The 20,977-nt window shown below is 43.1% G+C and overlaps 1 protein-coding gene and 1 long non-coding RNA gene across 3 annotated transcripts in view; one reads left to right on the top strand and one right to left on the bottom strand.

The window, feature by feature from the left end:
* LOC129712726 (uveal autoantigen with coiled-coil domains and ankyrin repeats protein-like) overlaps nt 1-13,390 on the bottom strand; it is a 122,311-nt gene extending 108,921 nt beyond the window's left edge. For both annotated transcript variants that reach the window (XM_055661396.1, XM_055661398.1), the window contains exon 1: nt 13,173-13,390. In XM_055661396.1, coding sequence (XP_055517371.1) covers nt 13,173-13,220 — 48 coding nt within the window. In that variant the 5' untranslated portion in view covers nt 13,221-13,390. The remainder of the gene's footprint in view (nt 1-13,172) is intronic.
* A 192-nt stretch (nt 13,391-13,582) lies between these two features.
* LOC129712724 (uncharacterized) lies at nt 13,583-19,801 on the top strand. Its single transcript, XR_008726116.1, has 3 exons — nt 13,583-13,685; nt 16,175-16,264; nt 17,179-19,801. It is a non-coding gene; the product is annotated as an uncharacterized LOC129712724 (long non-coding RNA).
* The last annotated feature ends 1,176 nt before the right edge of the window (nt 19,802-20,977 follow it).

Raw genomic sequence — 20,977 nt, 5'->3', positions numbered from 1 at the left:
AACATTGGAACAGTGGTCCAGATAAACTGTGTCATTGAAAGGGGATACTAGCTAAACAGAAAGAAATGACAAATGCATATTTTAGATTTAGTGGCACAGTGGTGCAGCGGGAGAGCTGCTGCCTTACAGCGCCAGCGACCCGGGTTCGATCCTAACAATGGGTGCTGTCTGCACGGAGTTTGTATGTTCATTTTGTAACCGCATGGGTTTGCTCCTGATGCTCTGGTTTCCCCCCCACGCTCCAAAGACATACAGGTTTACAGGTTAATTGGCTTGTAAAATTATAAATTGTCCCGGGTATGTTGGGTAGAATTACAAACAGGGTGATCGTGGTTGGTGTGGACTTGGTGGGCCCAAGGGCATGTCTCTGTGCTGTATCTCTAATGTCTAAATGTAGATATTGAGACTAATAAAAAACATAAAACGACTGCTGCATGAACACATTGTTGAAGGTATATCCCAACCACTCACTACACAGTTCAAAACAAGATTGTTTTGTCACTTAATATTCTGCTGTTTATGTAACCAGGGGGCCATCCCAGCGCTATATTTTGTCCAGGAAAGGTGAATGAACATTCAAAGGTGTCTTGTCAGCTATTACAATATAAAATGCAATTCAATGGAGCCATTTGCCAGACTCAAAATAATGAGGTCTGAATAAGGGTCCCAAACCAAAATGGCACCCAACCACTTTCACCAGAGATGCTGCCTGACTTGCTAAATTACTGCAGCATTTTGTGCCTTTCAAAATATTGTATTGTTGCTGTTAGAATATAACATGGAACAGTGCAGCACAAGGACAGGCCTTTCGGCCCACAATGTCTATACCGAACATGATGCTAGCCAACTCCATAATCCATATCCCTACAAATCCATGTGCCTTTCCAAAAATCTTGAGTACCATTGTCATACCAGCCTCAGGAGTGCGTTCCAGGCACCTGCCGCCTATGTAAAAAGAACTTGCCCCACACATCTCATAAACGTTGCCTCTTTCACCTTAAAGTAATGCCCTCTAGTAATTGATATTTCCATCCTGTGAAAAAGGTTCTGACTATTTACCCTATCTATGCCTCTCATAAGTTTAAATACATCTATCAAGGGTCAACATCTGCAGTTTCAGGGAAAGTAATCCAAGTCTGTCCAACCTCTCCCTGCAGACAATACCCCTTAATCCAGACATCATTCCAGAAAACCTCCTCTGCTAAATTGTATGGAATCATCTGCTGTTACCTTTGATCTTAAGAGCATGAAAAGTTTGTGCATTTTGAATTTGGAGAGATTCTACAGAGAAATCTCCGAGAGAATGCCCGCACCTCAAGACAAAAAGATTTTTTGTATCCAACCTGCTTAAGTTGCCAAGTGACACAATTTCTTAAGACACAACAGTACAGAAAAAGCACCTGCTTCCACCTCCAAAATCCAAGCTGAACATTAACTGAAGGCATCTGGAAAATATCAGCTCTCTAGAGCTTGAGTCCAAACACCCTGCTTGAAAGACATCTATGAACTGTAGACTAACCACAAATTATTCTCCACCTTTAGACAAGGAATGATCAACCTTACTGCACCACTAAACCACACAGTCAGAGGAAGTGTTGGGAAATTGGTTAATTAGCTGGACAAGGAACTGCTTTTACGGAACATTATTGGATCAGATCATTATTCATATAACAAGTTGTCAGGGAATAACCTACACCCTTGTGGTGCAGGAAGACTCAATTATGGAAAATAACTGGAGGAGTAAGTTCTGTACTCTTGACAAGAGGTGACAGAGGGGTTAACACTGAACGGTGAACTAAACCATTTCGTAATTTGAAAGCAAAACCATCCAAAATAAAATGTTAATTACGGCAAGTGGAACTGGTTAAACTTCCATCAAACATCTTGAGCATGTCACTTTATTCTGTCATAATACTACTCCAAAATGTTAGAGTTACTGTAGTGTGACCACTGGGACATGACAAGTCTATGATGTTTATTCATCATGCAGAAGTTTTGCAGGCTTTATTTTCACCCTTCATCATCACCATGGCAACTCCTAACATGCCAAAAAAAATGCCAAAGGGTTTCAGAGAAGTGCAAATGATAAATAACCAAAATATGCCAGTAATAGGCTTTAACTCGCACCTTAAATGAGAAAAGATGGAAAGTCAGAAATCGGGTGAGACAAGGATTTCTAGTACTCAAGGGCCCAAATAGCTGAATGCATAGTTGCCAAATTCAGGGAAGAGCACAAGCCAGAAATGGAGTGCAGAGAATCCAAAAGGGCCTAGGGCTGGAGATTACAGAAATAGGCTTAGGGCTCTGCGAGGATATGAAAACAAATGAAGTAAAACCCCAGGTAGAGACAAATGCTGGAGAAACTCAGCAGGATAGGCAGCATCTCTGGAGAGAAGGAATGGGCAACGTTTCGGGTTGAGATCCTTCTTCAGACCGAGGAGACTAAAGTAATACCCCGTTAGTTCATGACACCCCCTCTCCAAGGTCCAGGCACAAATTGGCTAATGTAGTTTCCTAATCTACAAAGGTATGTCAGTAGCCTTCCAAAGTAATCTGAGTGAAACATGCAACATTCCTACAAGCTTGGCACGGTATATGCAGGGAGGATGATCCTCATGGTTGGGGTGTTTAATACCAGGGATCATTGTCTCAAAGCAAGGGGTCAGCCATTCAAGACAGAGGGGAAGTTTCTTCTCCCCGAGGTTAGTGAACGTACTGATAAAGATTGTGGAGCCTCAGTTATATTCCAGACAGATTAATAGATTTTTAAATGTTAATGGATTCAAGGAATATTTAAATCAGTTATGTCTTTACTGAATAATAAAGCCAATGCAGGGCCCACGATCACATAGTCTTACTTCCCTGTCATGTTCTTGCATTTAGTTTCAGTTTAATTTAGAAATATTGAATGGAACAGGCTATTTGGCCCACATGTACGCACTAGTTCTATGTAATCACACTTTCTCATCCACGCCCTACTTACTTGGAGTAATTTTACAATTAACCTATGAGCCCACATGTCTTTGGGAGGAAACCGGAGCACCCGGCAAAAATCCAAGACCTCATCGGGAGAACGTGCAAAAGACACAGACAGAATCAAACCCTGGTCTCCGACGCCGAGAAACAATAGCTCTACCAGCTGGATCGCTGCGTTGCCCCATATTGTTCCAATCCAAAACATCGTCTGTCATTTTCCTTCCACAAATGCTGCCTGAACCTCTTCATTCCTCCAGTAGTTTATAATCAAAGTGGGTTCCTTCGCTTGAAAATAATGGATTTAGCTAGCAATAATTAGTTCTGCGCCAATCCAATAACTATTTCCTCCACACCAACATACTCCACAGGGATGTCAACTTTGCCCTTTCAAGCCCAAATGATAGCTGCCACCCTGTTATGCATCTTCTATTCAATACTGATGTTCTTCAGGGAAGGAAATCTGCCGCCCTCATCCAATCTGTCCATTAATTGTCCCATGGTTGGTTCTCAACAGCCTCATCTGTTTGGGGCCACTTAGAGAAGGACAATAAATGCTGGCACTGTCTGTGACACTGATGCAGTGAAATCTGTTAAATGTTCACATTGTCAAAATAAACAGATATCTTATCACAACACTACAACCTTGCGACTGTAGCCTCAATGCCACGTATCTATTTTAGATTAGAGACTGATAGATGAGTGATCTAACTCATCCAATGACAACACAATCAACTAATTACAACAGTCTTAGATATAGATACATCAATCAGGGAGAAAGAAGCTTTTATATCAGGAGTTTGTACAGACAACTGTCGGCAATTGTTGATCTATAAATCACTAGAGGCAGATGTCTCCAACGGGATATGGAAAACATTCTCCAGATTGATTGCACAAGAACCGAATGAATCATCGTATATTTCTTCATCACAATTGGAACCAACAAATTCAATGTTGCCACTGGTAGAGATCCACACCCAGATTTTTTTTCTCTTTCAGGTACACACCCATTTTTCCCCCAGGGTTTTATCTACAATCCAGGAATATTTACCCCTCTAGTCCTCCTTCTTGCAAAGGAAAGACAATTGGACAATGAAAATAAGATGTTGGTCCAGACTCCAAAAGACTGGTTATAAAAGCTGGTCACTTGTGATTTACTCTCTTCAAAGCCCACAATATTGACAAGTTATCTTTAAAACCGAACACACACAGCTTAATCACTTTAGCTTCAGTGTCTGCTGCTACCAAATACTACTTGATCACAAAATGTGATCCCTATGCAGCAGCAAATAGAACCTTTAACACATCTTGGCACCAAACACTGGTCTGTTGAAATCAGCAGATAAGACAGTACTGAAAGAAAACTACAAAGTCATCAATTTACTGTTCAAATCCAAGTCTGAACATGTTATTTCAATCATCAAACCTCACCACTCCCAGTCACACACGACAAGACCAATAAGTTAACAAACACATTATCCCTCGATATTCAATATTTAACAGTCTCTGAATCAGTCCACAGATCACCTCAGTCTGAACTTTCTTGGCTCTTTCTCTAGTCCAAATTCAGACACAAAAACTGAGCAGGGAACACTCAAACAATGATCAAGAGCACCACTTGACTTGGCCCACTGAGTAATTCCAAGCTCACATTACCAGAGACTCCAGGCATTGGATCGTATTACTATTTATTCACACAGGACACTGGGAATGCTGGTTTGCATCATACATCCATGATTGGTCCTGATGAATGAAGGCGATGGGAACATGGAACTCATAACTACAGGAATTGCCAGATGACTGATCCAATTGCTCTGCATCGGTTGTGTTAAGATCACCAATGTCGAGTTGAAGTGTAGCCAGAATTTGAGGGGCTGTCCTTTTTGAGTATTTAAAGAGGACTGTAACCCCTCTGAAGATACTGCCCCCAATGGGCTGCAGTTTGCCGAATCTGCTGGTCTGCGCGAGAAGGAACAGGGCAAGAACCTGACCACTTGGGTGGCCCTTGGTGAATGAAACTGTTTATGGTCTGGCATGGTTATTGCTTCAGGTTTTTCCTGAGTAGAGAGATGTTTGCACAATAATGGAAGACCTCATCTGCTGCATTCCTGTAAGATTAAAACATTGATCCATTGTCAGCCAGTGGATGGGTTAACTGGAGTTTTAGGGACAATGAATTAAAGTAATTTGGCTCAGAAAACCTGGCCTTTATTCTAGGATTGTTACCCATGTTTAATGGGCAATCGGGTGACCTTATTTTACTGAACTGCATAAAATTAGTACACAAGCCATTCAGCTCAGCTGCTTGTCCTCTCATCTCCAGCTCTTGTTTATGCCTTCTGACGCGTTGCCCTCCCCCCACCCCACCCACTTGTGTTTATTCATTATGCCTTTACTTTGATCCTTGCCAGTCATCCGGCAATTCCTGTAGTTACAAGTTCCATAACTTCAGACGTCCCTGACTTCAACAAAAGTTTGGGATTTTTGGCATCATAGTCTAATGCAGAAAGCCGTTTTTTTTTTTCCAGCTAACCAGCCTTAGCCAATGTATTAGCTATTACACTCTTCACTAGTCCTGGGGAATAATGAGGCAAATGGGCACTGGACCAGATGCTGGTATAGATGAGCATTGACTGGCATGGATATGATGGGCCAAAGGGCCGGTTTCTGTGATAAACGACAATGAGTATCATCTCAACACCTCACACCACAACAGTGGGAAAACCACCACCTTCAAGGCACACTATATTTCAAATATTTAGACCAGATATGAATCCTGAAATTCAGAGTTTTAGACATTCTCCAATTTACTGGGTCAAAATTATTCCAAACGTGTGAATATCTTGACCTGAAGATGGATTGTGACGGTTTAAGAAGGAGCTCACCACCAGCTTCTCGAGGACCTGTGTATGGACAAGAAATGTCGACCTTACCATTAAAACAAACTAATACCAAAAAAATCAGCAATGTGGTGTCTGCTGCCTGTTGAATCACAGTAACATAATTTGCTTTGAATACAGGAAAGTATTTTAATCCCCTTTCAGGCAGATTTACACAGACACAAAGAAAGAATGGGTCATTCAAAGAACTGAGTGGGAAGTACAATTGGGTAACAGTTTGGAATGTTAATAACTTATACTCAGAATAGATCCCTAAAACCACTACCATTGTTGGGCAGTGATTGGGTTTAACATATAGGCATAAACAACAGGAGCAGAAGTCACAAATGCACCCCGTTGAGCCTTTCCAATATTCCACGGCTGATCGGAGCTGGAACTTTCCTGCCTGTTCCCCATAACCCTCGACCCCCAGAATCTAAAAACTTATTTCAGCTTTGAATATATCTAAACGATTTAGCATCCACTTCTCCGGGTAAGATAAATTTCAAAGACTTATCTCTCAGAAGAAATCTTTACCCAGGATAGGGGAATCGGATGAATCGCCACCTTACAAAAAATTAGCAGGTAGGGGAAAAACATGTAAGGGGAATGAAATAAATAGTAGCGACATGACTAGTACACAAAGTAAAGACAGAATTCAATTCAAAACACAATACGAGGCAATTAATGCACAGATGAAAAGGGAGGGGGACGTGGGGCTAAGGATAGGCAGAGGTGAAGAGATGGGTCTTGAGGCGGGACTGGAAGATGGTGAGGGACACGGAATTGTGGATCAGTTGGGGGAGGGAGTTCCAGAGCCTGGGAGCTGCCCTGGAGAAGGCTCTGTCCCCAAAACTGCGGAGGTTGGTGGATGGAGAGGAGACCGGCTGATGTGGATCTGAGGGACCGTGAGGGTTGGTAGGGAGAGAGGAGGTCAGTGAGATATGGGGGGGGCCAGATGGTAGAGGGCTTTGTAGGTGAGGATCAGGATTTTGTAGGTGATCCGGAGGGAGATGGGAAGCCAGTGAAGTTGTTTGAGGCCTGGAGTGATGTGATGCCAGGAATGAGCTGCCGAGAAGATAGTCGAGGCAGATAATATAACATAATTTAAAAGACACTTGGACAAGTACACAGATAGGAAAGGTTTAGAGGAATATAGGTCGAACACGGGTAAGTTTGACTAACTTGGATGGTATGGATGGACGACTTGAGCCAAAGGGCCCGTTTCCATGCTGTATGACTCTAAATTACTTATCTTCTTCCTAAACTGCTTTCTTTGCAATACTGGAGAAAAGGAGACCCGATAGAGGTATCTAAAATAAGAGGCAAATACAGGGGACACAGGGCAGCACAGTAGCACATCAGCAGATTTGCTGCCGGAGTTTACATGTTCTCTGTGACCACGTGGGTTTGTTCCAGGTGCTCCATTTTGCTCTCATACTCCAAAGACTTGCAGCTTTTGTAGTTTAATTGGCTACTGTAAACTGTTCTGAGTGTGCAGGGTAGAACTAGTGTCTGGGTGATTGCTAGTCAGCGTGGACTCGGTGGGATGAGGGGCCCGTTTCTACTCTGTATCCCTAAAACTAAATAGGAACCATTTCCCCAGGGTGGAAATATCAAATACCAGAGGGTATTGCTTTAATAATAATAATTAAAATAATAATAATAAATTTTATTTTTGGGCACCTTTCAAAATCTCAAGGACACCTTACAGAAATTAACAGAAGAGAAAAAACATATAGTCGGAGTAAAATAAATAATAAGGACATCACCAATACACAAATTAAAGACAGAAATCGCTCCAAAGACAAAAAATCAAAAAACACAATGTGAAAGAGAGAGCAGCGGCAGCTAAAGCGTGCCAGCGTCCACTCACCCTTCAACAGCCATCTTGGACACACATTTAACTTACAGACAGGAAAAAATCATCCCCCCACAATGGTTACCACTGTGGGGGAAGGCACAATGTCCAGTCCCCATCCCCAGTTCACCCAAAGTCAGGCCTGTTGAGGCCTCCGTTGTTGCCTCTACGGAGGCCCGATGTTCCTGGCCATTCTCGCCGGGTGCTGTTGCCCCGGCATCGGGAGAGTCCTCTCAGCTGCTGGGCCACCTGGAACGGCCGCTTCCTTGCTGGAGACCGCGGCTTCCGAAGCCGACAAGGCCGCGCTGGGTTGGAGCTACCAGGCTCCCGATGTTAAAGTCGGCGCCGCCCGCTCCGCAGCCCAGAGGTGTTGAACTCGGCAGTCACAGCTCACCAGAGCTCCAGCGCGTCGATCCAACGCGGCGACCCAGGCAAGGCATCGCCCGCTCCGCTCCACGATAGCGCTCCAGCGCTGTGCCGCCACCGAAGCCGAGGTGCTGGGCGGTCCCCGCCAGGAAACGCCGCTCCAAGCCCGCTAGTAGGCCATGAGGACGGGTCGACGAGCAGCCCGGAGAAAAAGCTGCCTCAGCGACCAGGTAGGGACCTAGAAGTATAATTACCCCCTTCCCCCCACATTAAAAAGTCCATTCTCCAACGGACGAAGCACAGGACTTACTCAAAACTTCAAAAAAAAGTGAATTAAACAGACGGCTGCTGGTTAGCAGCCGTTCCCCAAGATGGCTCCTCCTCCGAACGTAAAGTGCAAAGTTTAAAGGAGATGTGCAGGGCAAGGTTTTTTTTAAAACCGAGAGGGCATTGCGTGACTGGAACAAGCTACCAGCGGGAGTGGTGGAAGCAATAGTGGCTTTTAAGAGGCTTTTGGAAAGGCACATGGATATGCAGGATATGGAGAGATATGGATTATGTGCAGGCAGATCCTGTCTACGTAATTTGTACATTTTATCTCTAAAGTCTAATGATAAGAGTTCATTTTGGCATCATGTTCAGCACAGACGAAGGGCCGGTTCCTCTGCCGCACTGTTTTGTTTTGAATGGGCAAATCAATATTATGAAACTATGCCACCAGGAGAATCAATCTCAGCATTTAGCTGGTCAAACCCCCTTAGCAACTGCCCTTCAATAAAATTACCAATGAGCATCAGCCCATTGAGCATGAGCTCAACTTTTAACATTACAAATGTTTACTGCGGTATTTTAAGTGGCACACATCACGTGACGACAGCATCGGAAGTCAAGCAGATCAACCAACACAACTGGACATGGAAAATATTTCACAAGTTCTATTCCTAAGAACAAAGTACAAGTGGGACACTCTCTTACAAAAACCATTAAAATATCTACTTACACAAATCAAAGGAATCAAATTGCATCAATTTGTGGGGATTTCCCCGAGCCCTATGATGTGCATCAGATTGCATTCTATGCTTGTGTTGGGATGGTTATTTTCCATTTCCGAATCCTTCCTTGCATCCAGGGGTCCTCGGAAACCCTTAATCAATTATTCAAGATCATATTTTAGGGCAGCAGATCCATAAACTAGCAGCCAATTTCCACGTAGCTGCATCTTTGAAACCAACGGCAGGATCATACACACCCTTTTTGCCACCATGTATTAGTCTCCCACACTGAAGAGAGGAGATTTGTTAGCACCAAAGTTCATCCAGTCCAGGCATCCAGCCTATGTGAGCACAAGACCTAAAGCTGCTTTTGTCTAATCCATACACAAAACAAGTCAATGATGGAAAGTATTCTATTTTAAGTGTTGTGGCAAGGCAGAAATGCACGAGGCATAGGCTACCAGAATGCATTGAAGGTCAATGAGCAAGAGCATAAAGTTAAACACTGTAAAAAAATAATGTTAACCCAGCATAGTCAAAAAGCTGCAGCAAAGAAAAGCAGCAGGAAAGTAGAAAAAGAGTTACATTCAGATAATTTAAAGATAAAAATAGTGTTTATAAAAATAAAGATAACAGCTTCATACTATTGGATGGTAGGAAACACAATCAATTTCTATACTCCATGTAATCTTCTTCTTGCGTACAGCGTGCACAGCCTAAAGTTGTAGGACAACTTGTTCTATTTGATCTTATTTGATTGTGCACACCAGGTTGATTGCATTCGTCGAAACAGGGTGGAAGGTTGCAATCACCCACCCCACTCCAAGTAATTATAAAATGCTGGAGTAACTAAAGGTCTTAAGAAGCGTCTTGACCCAACATATCACCCATTCCTTCTTTCCAGAGATGCCGCCCATCTCGCTGCGTTACTCCAGCTTTTTGTGTCTACCTTCGATTTAAACCCGCATTTGCAGTTCTTTCCTACACAAGTAATTACAAAGGTCATTGCAGAATATCAATTTCCATGATGTTAAATTAGAAAGATTTTGACTGAGGTATCCTGGATAACAGCCTAGCTCTTTTAAGTAGTGATTGAAAGATTTTTCACAACCAGAGGGAAGCCATAACCTTATTGAATAGTACTGCTGGCAGGATGGGCTGAATGGTCTACTCCTGTTTGTTACTTCTGTTCACAGTGCAGTGCTTCTTATTCTAACAGACACGATGTACAAGCTCATACACGTTGTAAAGTGATGATAACAGGTAACCTTTTATGGCTGGTTATGAAGGAACTGCAGATGCCGATTTAAACCGAAGATAGAACTGAAGAAGGGTCTCAACCCTAAACATCACCCATTCCTTCTCTCCAGAGATGCTGCCTGTCCTCCTGATTCACTCAAGCATTTTGTGTCAACCCTTAGTGATTACTTTATAGATAACTGCCACCCAGAACACCAGCTCTGCTCTTCTTTGAAATGGTGGCACAGGATCGTTCGTGTCCACCTGAGACATGAGCAGAGCCTCAGCGAAACATTGTTCCCCAAAGGCAGTACAGTGTTCCCTGAACAGTCAGCATAGATATTTATACGCGAGCCTCTGGAGTGAGGATGAGCGTTTGACCGCACTGGGCTTGTACTGGTTGGAGTTTAGAAGAATGATAGGGGACATAATTGAAACGTACAGAATAGTGAAAGACTTGGATACAGTGAATCTGGGGAGGATGTTTCCACCAGTGGGAGAGTCTAGGAGCAGAGGTCACAGTCTCAGAATTAAAGGACATTAATTTACGAAGGAGATGAGGGGGAATCTCTTTAGTCAAAGGGTGGTGAATCTGTGGAATTCTTTGCCACAGGAGGCTGTGGAGGCCAAGTTAATGGATATTTATACGGCAGAGATATTGAGTATACCTGGAGTATTGTGTGCAATTTTGGTCTCCTAATTTGCTACTGAGAGAGTGCAGAATATGTTCACCAGGTTAATTCCTGGGAAGCTGGGTCTGACATATGATGACAGAATGGGTTGATTGGGCTTGTATTCATTGGAGTTTAGATGGATGAGAGGGGATCTTATAGAAACATAAAATTATTATGGCATTGGACAGGCTAGATGCAGGGAAAATGTTCCCGATATTGGGGGAGTTCAGAACCAGGGGTCACAGTTTAGGAATAAAGGGAGGGCCATTTAGGACTGAGATAAGGAAAAACATTTTCACACAGAGTTGCAAATCTGTGGAATTCTCTGCCACAGAAGGCAGTGGAGGCCAATTCACTGGATGTATTCTAGAGAGAGTTAGATTTAGCTCTTAGGGCTAAAGGAATCAAGGGATATGGGGAGAAAGCAGCAACGGGGTACTGATTTTGGATGATTAGTCATGATCTTATTGAATCGCGGAGCTGGCTCGAAGGGCCAAATGGCCTACTCCTGTTCCTATTTTTCTATAGATTCTTGATTAGTTCGGGTGTCAGGGTTAATGAGAAGGCAGAATGGGGTTAGGAGGGATAGATAGATCAGCCATGATTGAACGGCAGAATGGACTTAATGGGCCAAATGGCCTAATTCTGCTCATCACTGATGGCCTAATTCTGTCAGCCCATCAAAGCTGACATATTTGACACATTCACTGATCTGCCTTGATTCATCACCTCTTCCAAAATACACTTAACGCAAAACATAACAACGAGTCTGGAAGCAAATTCACCAACATCCACTAAGGTTTTGTGGCAGGTTTACAAATGAAGCATTAATATCCCTGTTCTATACCTGGTACTTCCAGCAGTTTGTCACTGGTTACATGCTTAGCACTACAACACTCGCCTCTCATTTATAATGTCTAATAGAAACACTACAGGGCAGCTGTAGGATGGTAAGAAGATCAAATGAAGAGACTACAGATGCTCAAATCTTGATTTAAAAAAAGGCTGCAGTAACTCAGCAGGTCAGGCAACATCTGTAAATGGAAATGAACAGATGACATTTCTGGTCAGGATCAGTCAGACTGATGGAGTAGAGGGAATATATCTGATAGAAAGAGGCGAGGAACAGAGATGGAGCAAGACCAACCAATTACACTCAATCCTAAACATCAAATACATCACAAAATCGCCCACCAGCAAGTTGTCCTAATTTCCAATCACATTGATATCAGATATTCACAAATAACAGGGTATGTTCAACTAGAAACTATTTTGACACAACGCGCACATTAATTACAGGTCAGCATCACAAGATGTAGAAATACGAGAAATGTTCAAATATTACCCGTCTGCCGAGTAAGTTAAAGCACACAAAGCATTGGCTGGCAAAAATCAAAGCAAGTGAATCATCACACTCATGGGGGAGGGGGTGAGGTGTTAAGGCTATAATTTTCTTCGGTAATTGTCAACTGACATGGAACACAGCCAGTGTATGGAAAAGATTTGACAACTGGGGACAATTACAAGACATCTAATCAAAGACTCCATCTGATATCTGGGAATTATCGTCAGACTGCAAATTAACTGGGTCCTCTGGGTCAAATGGATATCTGGAAATTATCACAAGAATGACAAGTCTTTCAAGAGATTCAAGATAAGCCACAATGCATACACCAGGAAAAAAAAACACATACAATTACGGATGGCTGCATTGGGCACACTTTCAAACTCAACATACTATACTGGTGAGACCTAAACGGTAGCCAGGGCGTGGTGCTTTCTGACAGAAGCAACTGTATGCTGTGGGGGGGTGCAGATTGTTTCAATGGAATACTGAAACCCAACAACATAATAATGTATACACAGCTGAAACACCAGATTTAATTAATTTTAAAACAAAATCACGGCATTCAACGTTGCCCGGCCAACACCTCCAGTAACAAGACTGAAGGTTTAAGCAAAAGTAGAACATGTCTTGGATCAAAGAAACACACAAGTAGTATTAAAGTCAGAATTAAAGTATTAGTATTAAAGTCAGAAAACTCTAAGATGATTTTTGTTTTGTCCCGAGGGAAAGAGAAGCTTCAAATTCCGCCTGAGACACGAGGACTAAAGCACAGCAACTTCCCCAACGACACGACGCAGAGAGGGAGTGAGTGAGGGAGTGGACGACCAACTTGGAACTTACGTTAGGAGCCACTTCGTGCTTCTTTAGCCGCGACTTCAAGCTCTTCATGGCTGACTGTTCCAGTACAAAGTTTTATTTGTTCTATCCCCCCGGCGAGGAGAGGGTGGAGGAGGTTTAACGCGGGGGAATTTACTTTCTGCCGCGGAGTTTTTGAAAGTTTGCGGGCTCGAGGCGAGCGCCGGCGCCCGCTCACCGCCTCCCTCCGGAAACTTCCCTCCGCCCCCGGCTCACCTGACGCACGGTGGCCCACGCCGCTGATTGACACCCGCCCGGGCCAATCACGTCGGCCACGCCGGCGGGACGGGTGGGTGGGTCCAGCCAATGGGTGGGCGGGCGCGGTAAAGGGGCGGGATTTCCTGGCTCCGGTGGACGGTCCCTACAGCGCACGCGCCATCCAGCGCTCACCTGGTGCCTACGTGAGACATCCAAGTTTAGACAATCCAGTGACAGTCGGCTCACCTGTATGAGTTTTACTCTTGCCACAGCTTTTGCTACAAACTTCACCAGTAACAAGTAATTGGTCTTTTTTTACAGCGTTTTCTGCTTTATTTTAGATTTTCATTATCTGTAGTTTTTTTTAATCGTCAAGTAATTATTTTCTATGAATTCTGTTTTGCTATTATTTAGGAATTTTATTTGCTAGACTCCTAATTCTCGGTTACATTTATGTTCCCACAATAATTATTCTGACAATCTCTAATTTATGTATTTTATTCATGTACAATGGGTTCCTAAAGATAATTTTTAAAAAAGTGTTTGCTGTAAGAAGCTGCAGATATTCTACCAGTCAGTGGTAGCCAGTGCCATCTTCTTTGTGGTTGTATGCAGGGTGAAGTCTGCGGACACCAACAGGATTAACAAACTCATCAGGAAGGCTGGCTCTGTCCTGGGGGCGGAGTTGGATTCATGGGAGGTGATTTTGGAGGGGAGGATGCTGCTCAAACTGCGGAGCATCTTGGACAATACAGTTCACCCCTTCCATGACATACTGGTCAACATGAGGAGTACCTTCAGCAACAGATTCGGTCCCACCAAGATGCAGTACAGAACGCCACAGGAGACCCTTCTTTCCTGAGGCTATCAAACTGTACAACTCCTCCCCTTCTGTGGAGTAGACTGACTCCCACCCCCCTCCCTCCCACAATCCTTTCCACTCATCACTTTAGTTTCATGTATCTTGTGTTTTAAGACTGTTGGCAGATCAATTTCCCTCTTGGGTTCTATCGTATTGCATCTTATCATGTTGCATTTGATTATCAATTATGATTTAATTGATTGAAACACCACGGAAACAAGCCCTTTGGCCCATTGAGTCCGCACTGACCATTGATCACCCATTCACACTAGTTTAATGTTATCTCACTTTTTCCATCCATTCCCGACACACTGAGAGCAATTTACACAAGCCAATTAACCTACAAACCTGCACGTCTTTGGACTGTGGGATGAAACCGGAGCACCCATAGGAAATCCACGTGGCCACAGGAAAAACATGCAAACTCCACACAGTCAGCACTCAGGTCAGGATCGAACCTGTGTCCTGTGCTGTGAGGCAGCGGCTCTACCAGCCATAAGATCCTAACTTACCTGTAAGATATTTGTTCCTGCTTTTACATTCTTACTCCTGTATTATTGATAATTGATCAGTACTGATTGTTAATTGTTAAATGTGTAATATTACTAACACATTATATTCCATAGGGATGTAAACAATATATTTTGTTTATGCTGGAGTCTTTGATCTGATACAGAGCATATGACTGAGCCCAATATCTGTGTGTTGTATTCACAATGCAGACAACCGGTGCATGTCTTAACACGAGTGAAGATTTCACTCACCACCCTAATGTCTCTTTTGGCTTTATGTCAATTATTGTCCAATTATGATTCTGAAATGTGCCTTGGGACATTTTCCTTAATGTTTAATGCAAGATATTAATATTTTATTGACCGATATATGCTCAATGCCCTGACAGATGAAGGCAGGTATATTATATGCCTTTTTTCTCTATCAACTTGCATTGCCTCTTTCCGATAGTTATGATTATGAATTTGGATGCCAAGAATATAGTCATAGAGTGATACAGTGTGGAAACAGGCCCTTTGGCCCAACTTGCCCACACCGGTCAACATGTCCCAGCTACACTAGTCCCACTTGCCTGCGCTTGGTCCATATCCCTCCAAACCTATGTTGGGATAGTCCAAGCGTCAACTACCTAATCTGGCAGCTTGTTCCAGTATGAGCTGTTTGCTCGGGCCCAGTAACATCTTGCTCCCAAACACGTTGCTGAACGACCGTGGAATCCACCAGTTCTTCACAACAAGCTGAAGCAGAATCTACCAGAATAATGAGTGGGCTCCCACCATCCTCAGAAAACATACAATCTTTACACTTTGTTGCTTACTGCAAGGCAATTTTGGGGTCTCTTTGATATTAAGCATAAAAATAAAATACAATCTTTCCTTGAAAAATCAAGTGAACAGCAATGTGAAAAGTCAACAACATAATCTACATCATGAGAGCAATTAAAACGTTGCGAGCATTAGGAGATTAGTGGGAATTATGTGGGCAAATTTGAATGGGAGTCATCAACAGTAAATATTAGTTCTTTATCCCCCAGCTAGCCTACCTGCACTGTATTCCTGCATTTCCCATTAGTATTATACTGGGGTGGTAGCTCAGGCAACAGCGCATTCACAATCACATAAAATTCTTGCAGGTTCAAAGCCCCAATGCAGAACAGAATGTGCATGACTCAATGTGCTATGGAGTCAGAGGTATTGCCTTTGTGATGAGTTGTTAAACTGACATCTCCTTGCTCTCCCTGGTGGTCATTTCAAATTTTACGACACCAATTCAAAGGAGACTGAGGATATTTTCCCTGGTGTCTCGGTCAATGCAAACGTGTCATTCATGTTGAAGAAGCCATTATGAACGTCTTGATGTCTATCTTAACGACGGTGAATAAGCTATTTGACCTGCACTTTCCTCTTTCCATAAGAACAACATTGTGAATGGGAAACAAAATGAATTTTTGATCCAGACTAATGAAGTTCATGAGTTGAGGTTGAAAATGTTCTGCCACACATCTGTAAGTTGCATATTTACAACTGTGATTTCACAAACCAATGTCAACATTTGTCAGAGGAAGCCACTGAGGTTTTCCGAGAAAACAGTGATAATTTTCCGATGTGCTCTAGCACAGCCAACCTCCCTCCTCGCCAAAATGTACTTGGAAACTTAGTCTTCAGGCATCTGGTCTCAAAGAGAAAGGGAAAACCAATGTTAGATTGCAACAGCGGAACAGTTAAGGGAAGGCAAAGTTGCAGAGGAACTCAGCAGGTCAGGCAGCGCGTATGGAGGGAACGAACTGGCGACATTTTGGGTCAGAATCCTTCTTTAGACTGAATGAGTGGGGGGGGGGGGGTAGATAATTGGAAAAGAGATCTATGAGTAGGGCAGAGCATGGCAAGTGATAGGTGGATACAGGTGTGGGGTGAGATGGTTGATCTTCACATGGGCAGAGATAGCGACATAGACCAGAGGTGAAAAGTATGACCCGAGCTGCCTATCCATACTACTCTTAGCTGCAAGCAGTACACGGCAAGCTATGTTATTCACAATACAAATGGAAGCATAACATCTCTCATTCGTCACCATGAAGGGCCTAACTGCACAAGGTGATGGACAAGTATTTGTGATGAAGCTTTGCTAATGCAAGCAGGCAGTCATCTCCTGCCAGATCTTGTCACTAATGAGAAATGTCAGTTCTGCACCTACTTATTATTAATGCACGTGTAAATTACAATGAATGGAGCTTATGTAAAGCAAGTTTCCATAAATGACAGGAGTGGAAGTGGTGGAGGCAGGTTCATTGGTATCATTTAAAAATAAATTGGATAGGCATATGGATGAGAAGGGAATGGAGGGTTATGGTATGAGTCCAAGGTTTTGGAGTTTTTATTCATTTATTCATTATTCAAGCCGTCTTTATTCATTTTCTAGTGTTCTTATTCGCTCACCGGAAATTCAGACTTCTTATTAAATGACACCAAGTGCTGGAGTAACTCAGCAGGTCACACAGCATATCTGGAGAACATGGACAGGTAGTCGACTGTTGGGTCAGGACCATTCTTCAGACCCCTTATTACTGGATTGACCTTGTGCTATGTAATAAATAATTCTTATTGCTAGTCACACATCCCTCCATAGTCTCAGCCTCCATAACATTCTCCTCTTCCATAACTACTTGCACTTCATCCATTCTGTCACTCCGACACTGGTGGCTATGCCTTCAGCTGCTTGGACCCTGGCCTCTAGAAATCCCTCCCTTAGCCTCTTCACCTCTCTCTCATACTTCAAGACACCCATCTAAAGCATGCTAATTTAACCAGACTTTGGTAAACTGAACTAATACTTTCTCAGTTGATCCAGAGCTGCAATTTGTTTGGAAATACTCCTTTGATGTGCCTTTTGTAAAACTAGAGATAATGTTAACTATAAATGCAAGCTGTTTTTGCATTTACATAAGTAATTTATACTAATGAACACTAATGGTGATGTGCTAATATTACTCGTACTTTAACCTTTTGCAATTGTTCTCCCCTTCAATTCTCTCTACATTTGTTTTGTTGCTTCACAGCCAAAGGTGATTGCATCTTCACATGAATAAAATGGAACACATTTACAGGAGAATATCAATAAAGTGAGAGAAAAATGGGTTTCATTTTATTCCAGTAAAGTTCATGTAAATTCATTCCACTTATCTGGCAGACACGATTATCTAGGTAAATTTATTCTAAGCAGAACTCAACGGGGGTTGATTGGTTCAAATTCAGATTAATTTGCATTAGAGTTTCTTTGCTTTAATAGAATGAAAAGTAAAAAAAATGTAATGGACAAGAATAGTGTAAATTGGGCATCGCAGTCGAGTTGGGCCAAAGGGCCTATTTCATGCTGAATGGCTTCATAACATCACCAGTGCCACATCAGGATACACTTTTCATTCAAGTGGTATGGCCTTCTGCGCAGTCTCAAAATCCACTTTCCATTGCTGATATGTCAGCCTCCTGCCTCATTGAGGAGAGCCAAGGTCAGTGGAGTTGACGAGCCCATCTTGAAACTTGAGCCCCAAAATCTGGGCTGTTACTAAGGTACAGGAGTGAGGGAGCTTCTGCACCGTTTGACATTGTATCTATCAAGTGAGCTGCTAGAATTAGGTTCTGAATGCTGTCTCATAGCGGGGGAAATGGCACCATGGGTGGTACATTGGTGCAAGTCTGCAAGCTGCACCCACGCCACTCCAGAGACCCAAGTTCAATCCTGACCTCAAGTGCTGTCACTGGAGTTTGCATGTCCACCCTGTGACAAGTCAAAATGTAAAAACAATAAACTGTAGATGCTGGTTTATGCAAAAATACACAAAGTGCTGGAGTCACTCAGTGGGTCAGGCAGCATCTCTGGAAAACATGGATGTGACATTTCAGGTCAGGACCCTTGATCAGTCTGAAGAAAGATCCCGACCCGAAACATCACAATCCATGTTTTCCAGAGATGTTCCCTGACCTGCTGAGTTACTCCAGCACTTTGTGACCATTTGGGTTTCCCTTGTGTACTCTGGTTTCTTCTTGCATTGCAAAGACATGCAGTTTGCCAGGTTAATTAGTGGTATAAATTACCTGTAATGTGGGAAGATGAAAAAAAATGTGTGGAGAATGTTATTATTGTAAATTGGTGTGTGTTAGACAGTGAGGACTTAATGAGGCAAGGACCTGTTTGTATCTCAATGAGCATGTCATAGAAGAGCAGGAGAGACCCCACAATGCCAGCCAATATTTATCGCTCACTCAGCATCACTGCAAGACGTGCTGAGACATGCACAGAACATCAGCCCAGCCTCTGCCTCCGAACCAGTTCTGCAATCTGTCAGCACCATCCCACTCTGCTTCTGAAAGTCACTGAAGCCAACATATTGAATTTCAGAGGCAGACTACAAAGTACTGACACAACCTCACAGTGCCCTTGGTGCTACTGATCAGTAATTAATTTCTCAGCAACAATCTCCAGCGCCCACTTCCCTGCGGAAATCAGATTGACAGTGAGAGAAAATCTCTCTGGTCTAATTAATCTGTCCTATTCAGTAGCTTGAGATGCAGATATTCCCCTCTCATCTACAGCCGCAACCTCTCCTGGGAAAGATGAGAAGAAAATTAATTAATTCCGTGGTCAATTTGCGAATTTTAAAAAAATCTGGAAATTTGGATGACTGAAGCCAGGTGATTAGCTCCCTAGCATCAGACATAGTGTCAGATCGAAGCAACATCTCAGCCTTTGGGAACTGACTCCCTTCTTGATTCACAGCCTGATTAATTTTGCATGTCGTTTCTTTCCTGACAATGAAAACAAACTTCAACAGGGTTAATATTGTTGTAGTTAGAATAATTCCCAATTCAGACAAGTTCAGGCACGAGTCCTGTTCCTAGCTCACATCACAGGGGATGGGACATGACTGCTGGTGACATGAAGTACATTTCTTAAGTTTGTTTTCTGTTCAGCTCCTGTGGTGATATGTTACAGGTGCCTAATGGTAAAATAAATTAGTTCCAACAAGCATAATTTCTGGTTCTTGATGTAAATGTTTCAACAGAAATTCAGAACCAAATGTCAAAACATCCAGACCATCACTCTATGGTCCTCCGAGGTGTTCTTTAAAATCCACCTCTTTCCCTTGTGTGTTTTAATTTCAATGTCTTGTTGGACTTTTTACTACAATGATAATACTACCTAAATGCAATCGTGTTGGGCGTCAGCTCAAGACAACGTTCAGGAAAGGGAGTGGCAAGTCATGTGTTGATCGTGGAAATGCCCCAAAATTGCTATCTTCAACCATGGAGTCGATGAGCCGAACCTTGACATTCAATACCATTACAATTGGCAAGTTTCCCATTGACTACATTCTTGGGATCACCATTAGCAAAAAACTCAACAGGACCAGCCACATAAATACTGTGGTTGCAACAGTAATTCAAAGGTGGAATATTATTTGACAAGTCTCTCACCTTATCCCAATGCCTTTCCCCCATTGAAATGTGAGGAGTGTGACTGAATCTTAATCACTGGCCAGGACGAGTGCAGTTACAACAGCTCTCAACAAGCTCGACACTACCCAGGACAAAGTTGCCTGCATGGTTGGCACTCCATTCGTCGCCGACACACTAGGAGCAATTTATAGTGGCCAATTAACCAACCAATCCACCTGTCATTTGGATGTGGGAGGAAACTGGAGCACTTCGGGGAAACCCACGAGGCCACAGGAAGAACGTGCAAACTCCACACAAACTGCAACGATGGACAGGGTTGAACCCAAGTCCCTGATGCTCTACGAGCTGCCTTTTAGATATGCAAGAGCTCGTGCCATTAGATACAAGAAAACACTGGAGTAACTCAGCGGGACAGGCAGCATCTCTAGAGAGAAGGAGTGGCACTGGGTGACGTTTCTTCAGACTGAAGAAGGGTCTCGACCCAAGACGTCACCAATTCCTTCTCTCCAGAGATGCTGCCTGTCCCGCTGAATTACTCCAGCATTGTATGTCTTTAATCAGTTTAAACCAGACTCTGCAGTTACTTCCTACACAAGAAATTCAGATAGGTATCTGAAACATGAACTGAAAATGTTGAACCGGTCAGGCAGCGTGTGTAGAGAGAGGAACAGAGTGAATATTCCAGGTGAATGACCCTGCATCAGAAGTGCAAAGGGGTTTTAAGTAGCAGAGAGAGGAAATGGTGGAGAAAGAGGGAATGACTG

This window comes from Leucoraja erinacea, chromosome 33, assembly GCF_028641065.1.
Source record: "Leucoraja erinacea ecotype New England chromosome 33, Leri_hhj_1, whole genome shotgun sequence".
Lineage (NCBI taxonomy): Eukaryota > Metazoa > Chordata > Chondrichthyes > Rajiformes > Rajidae > Leucoraja > Leucoraja erinaceus.
Note: the sequence above shows the minus strand (reverse complement) of the source record. Positions and strands in the feature narration are given on the sequence as shown.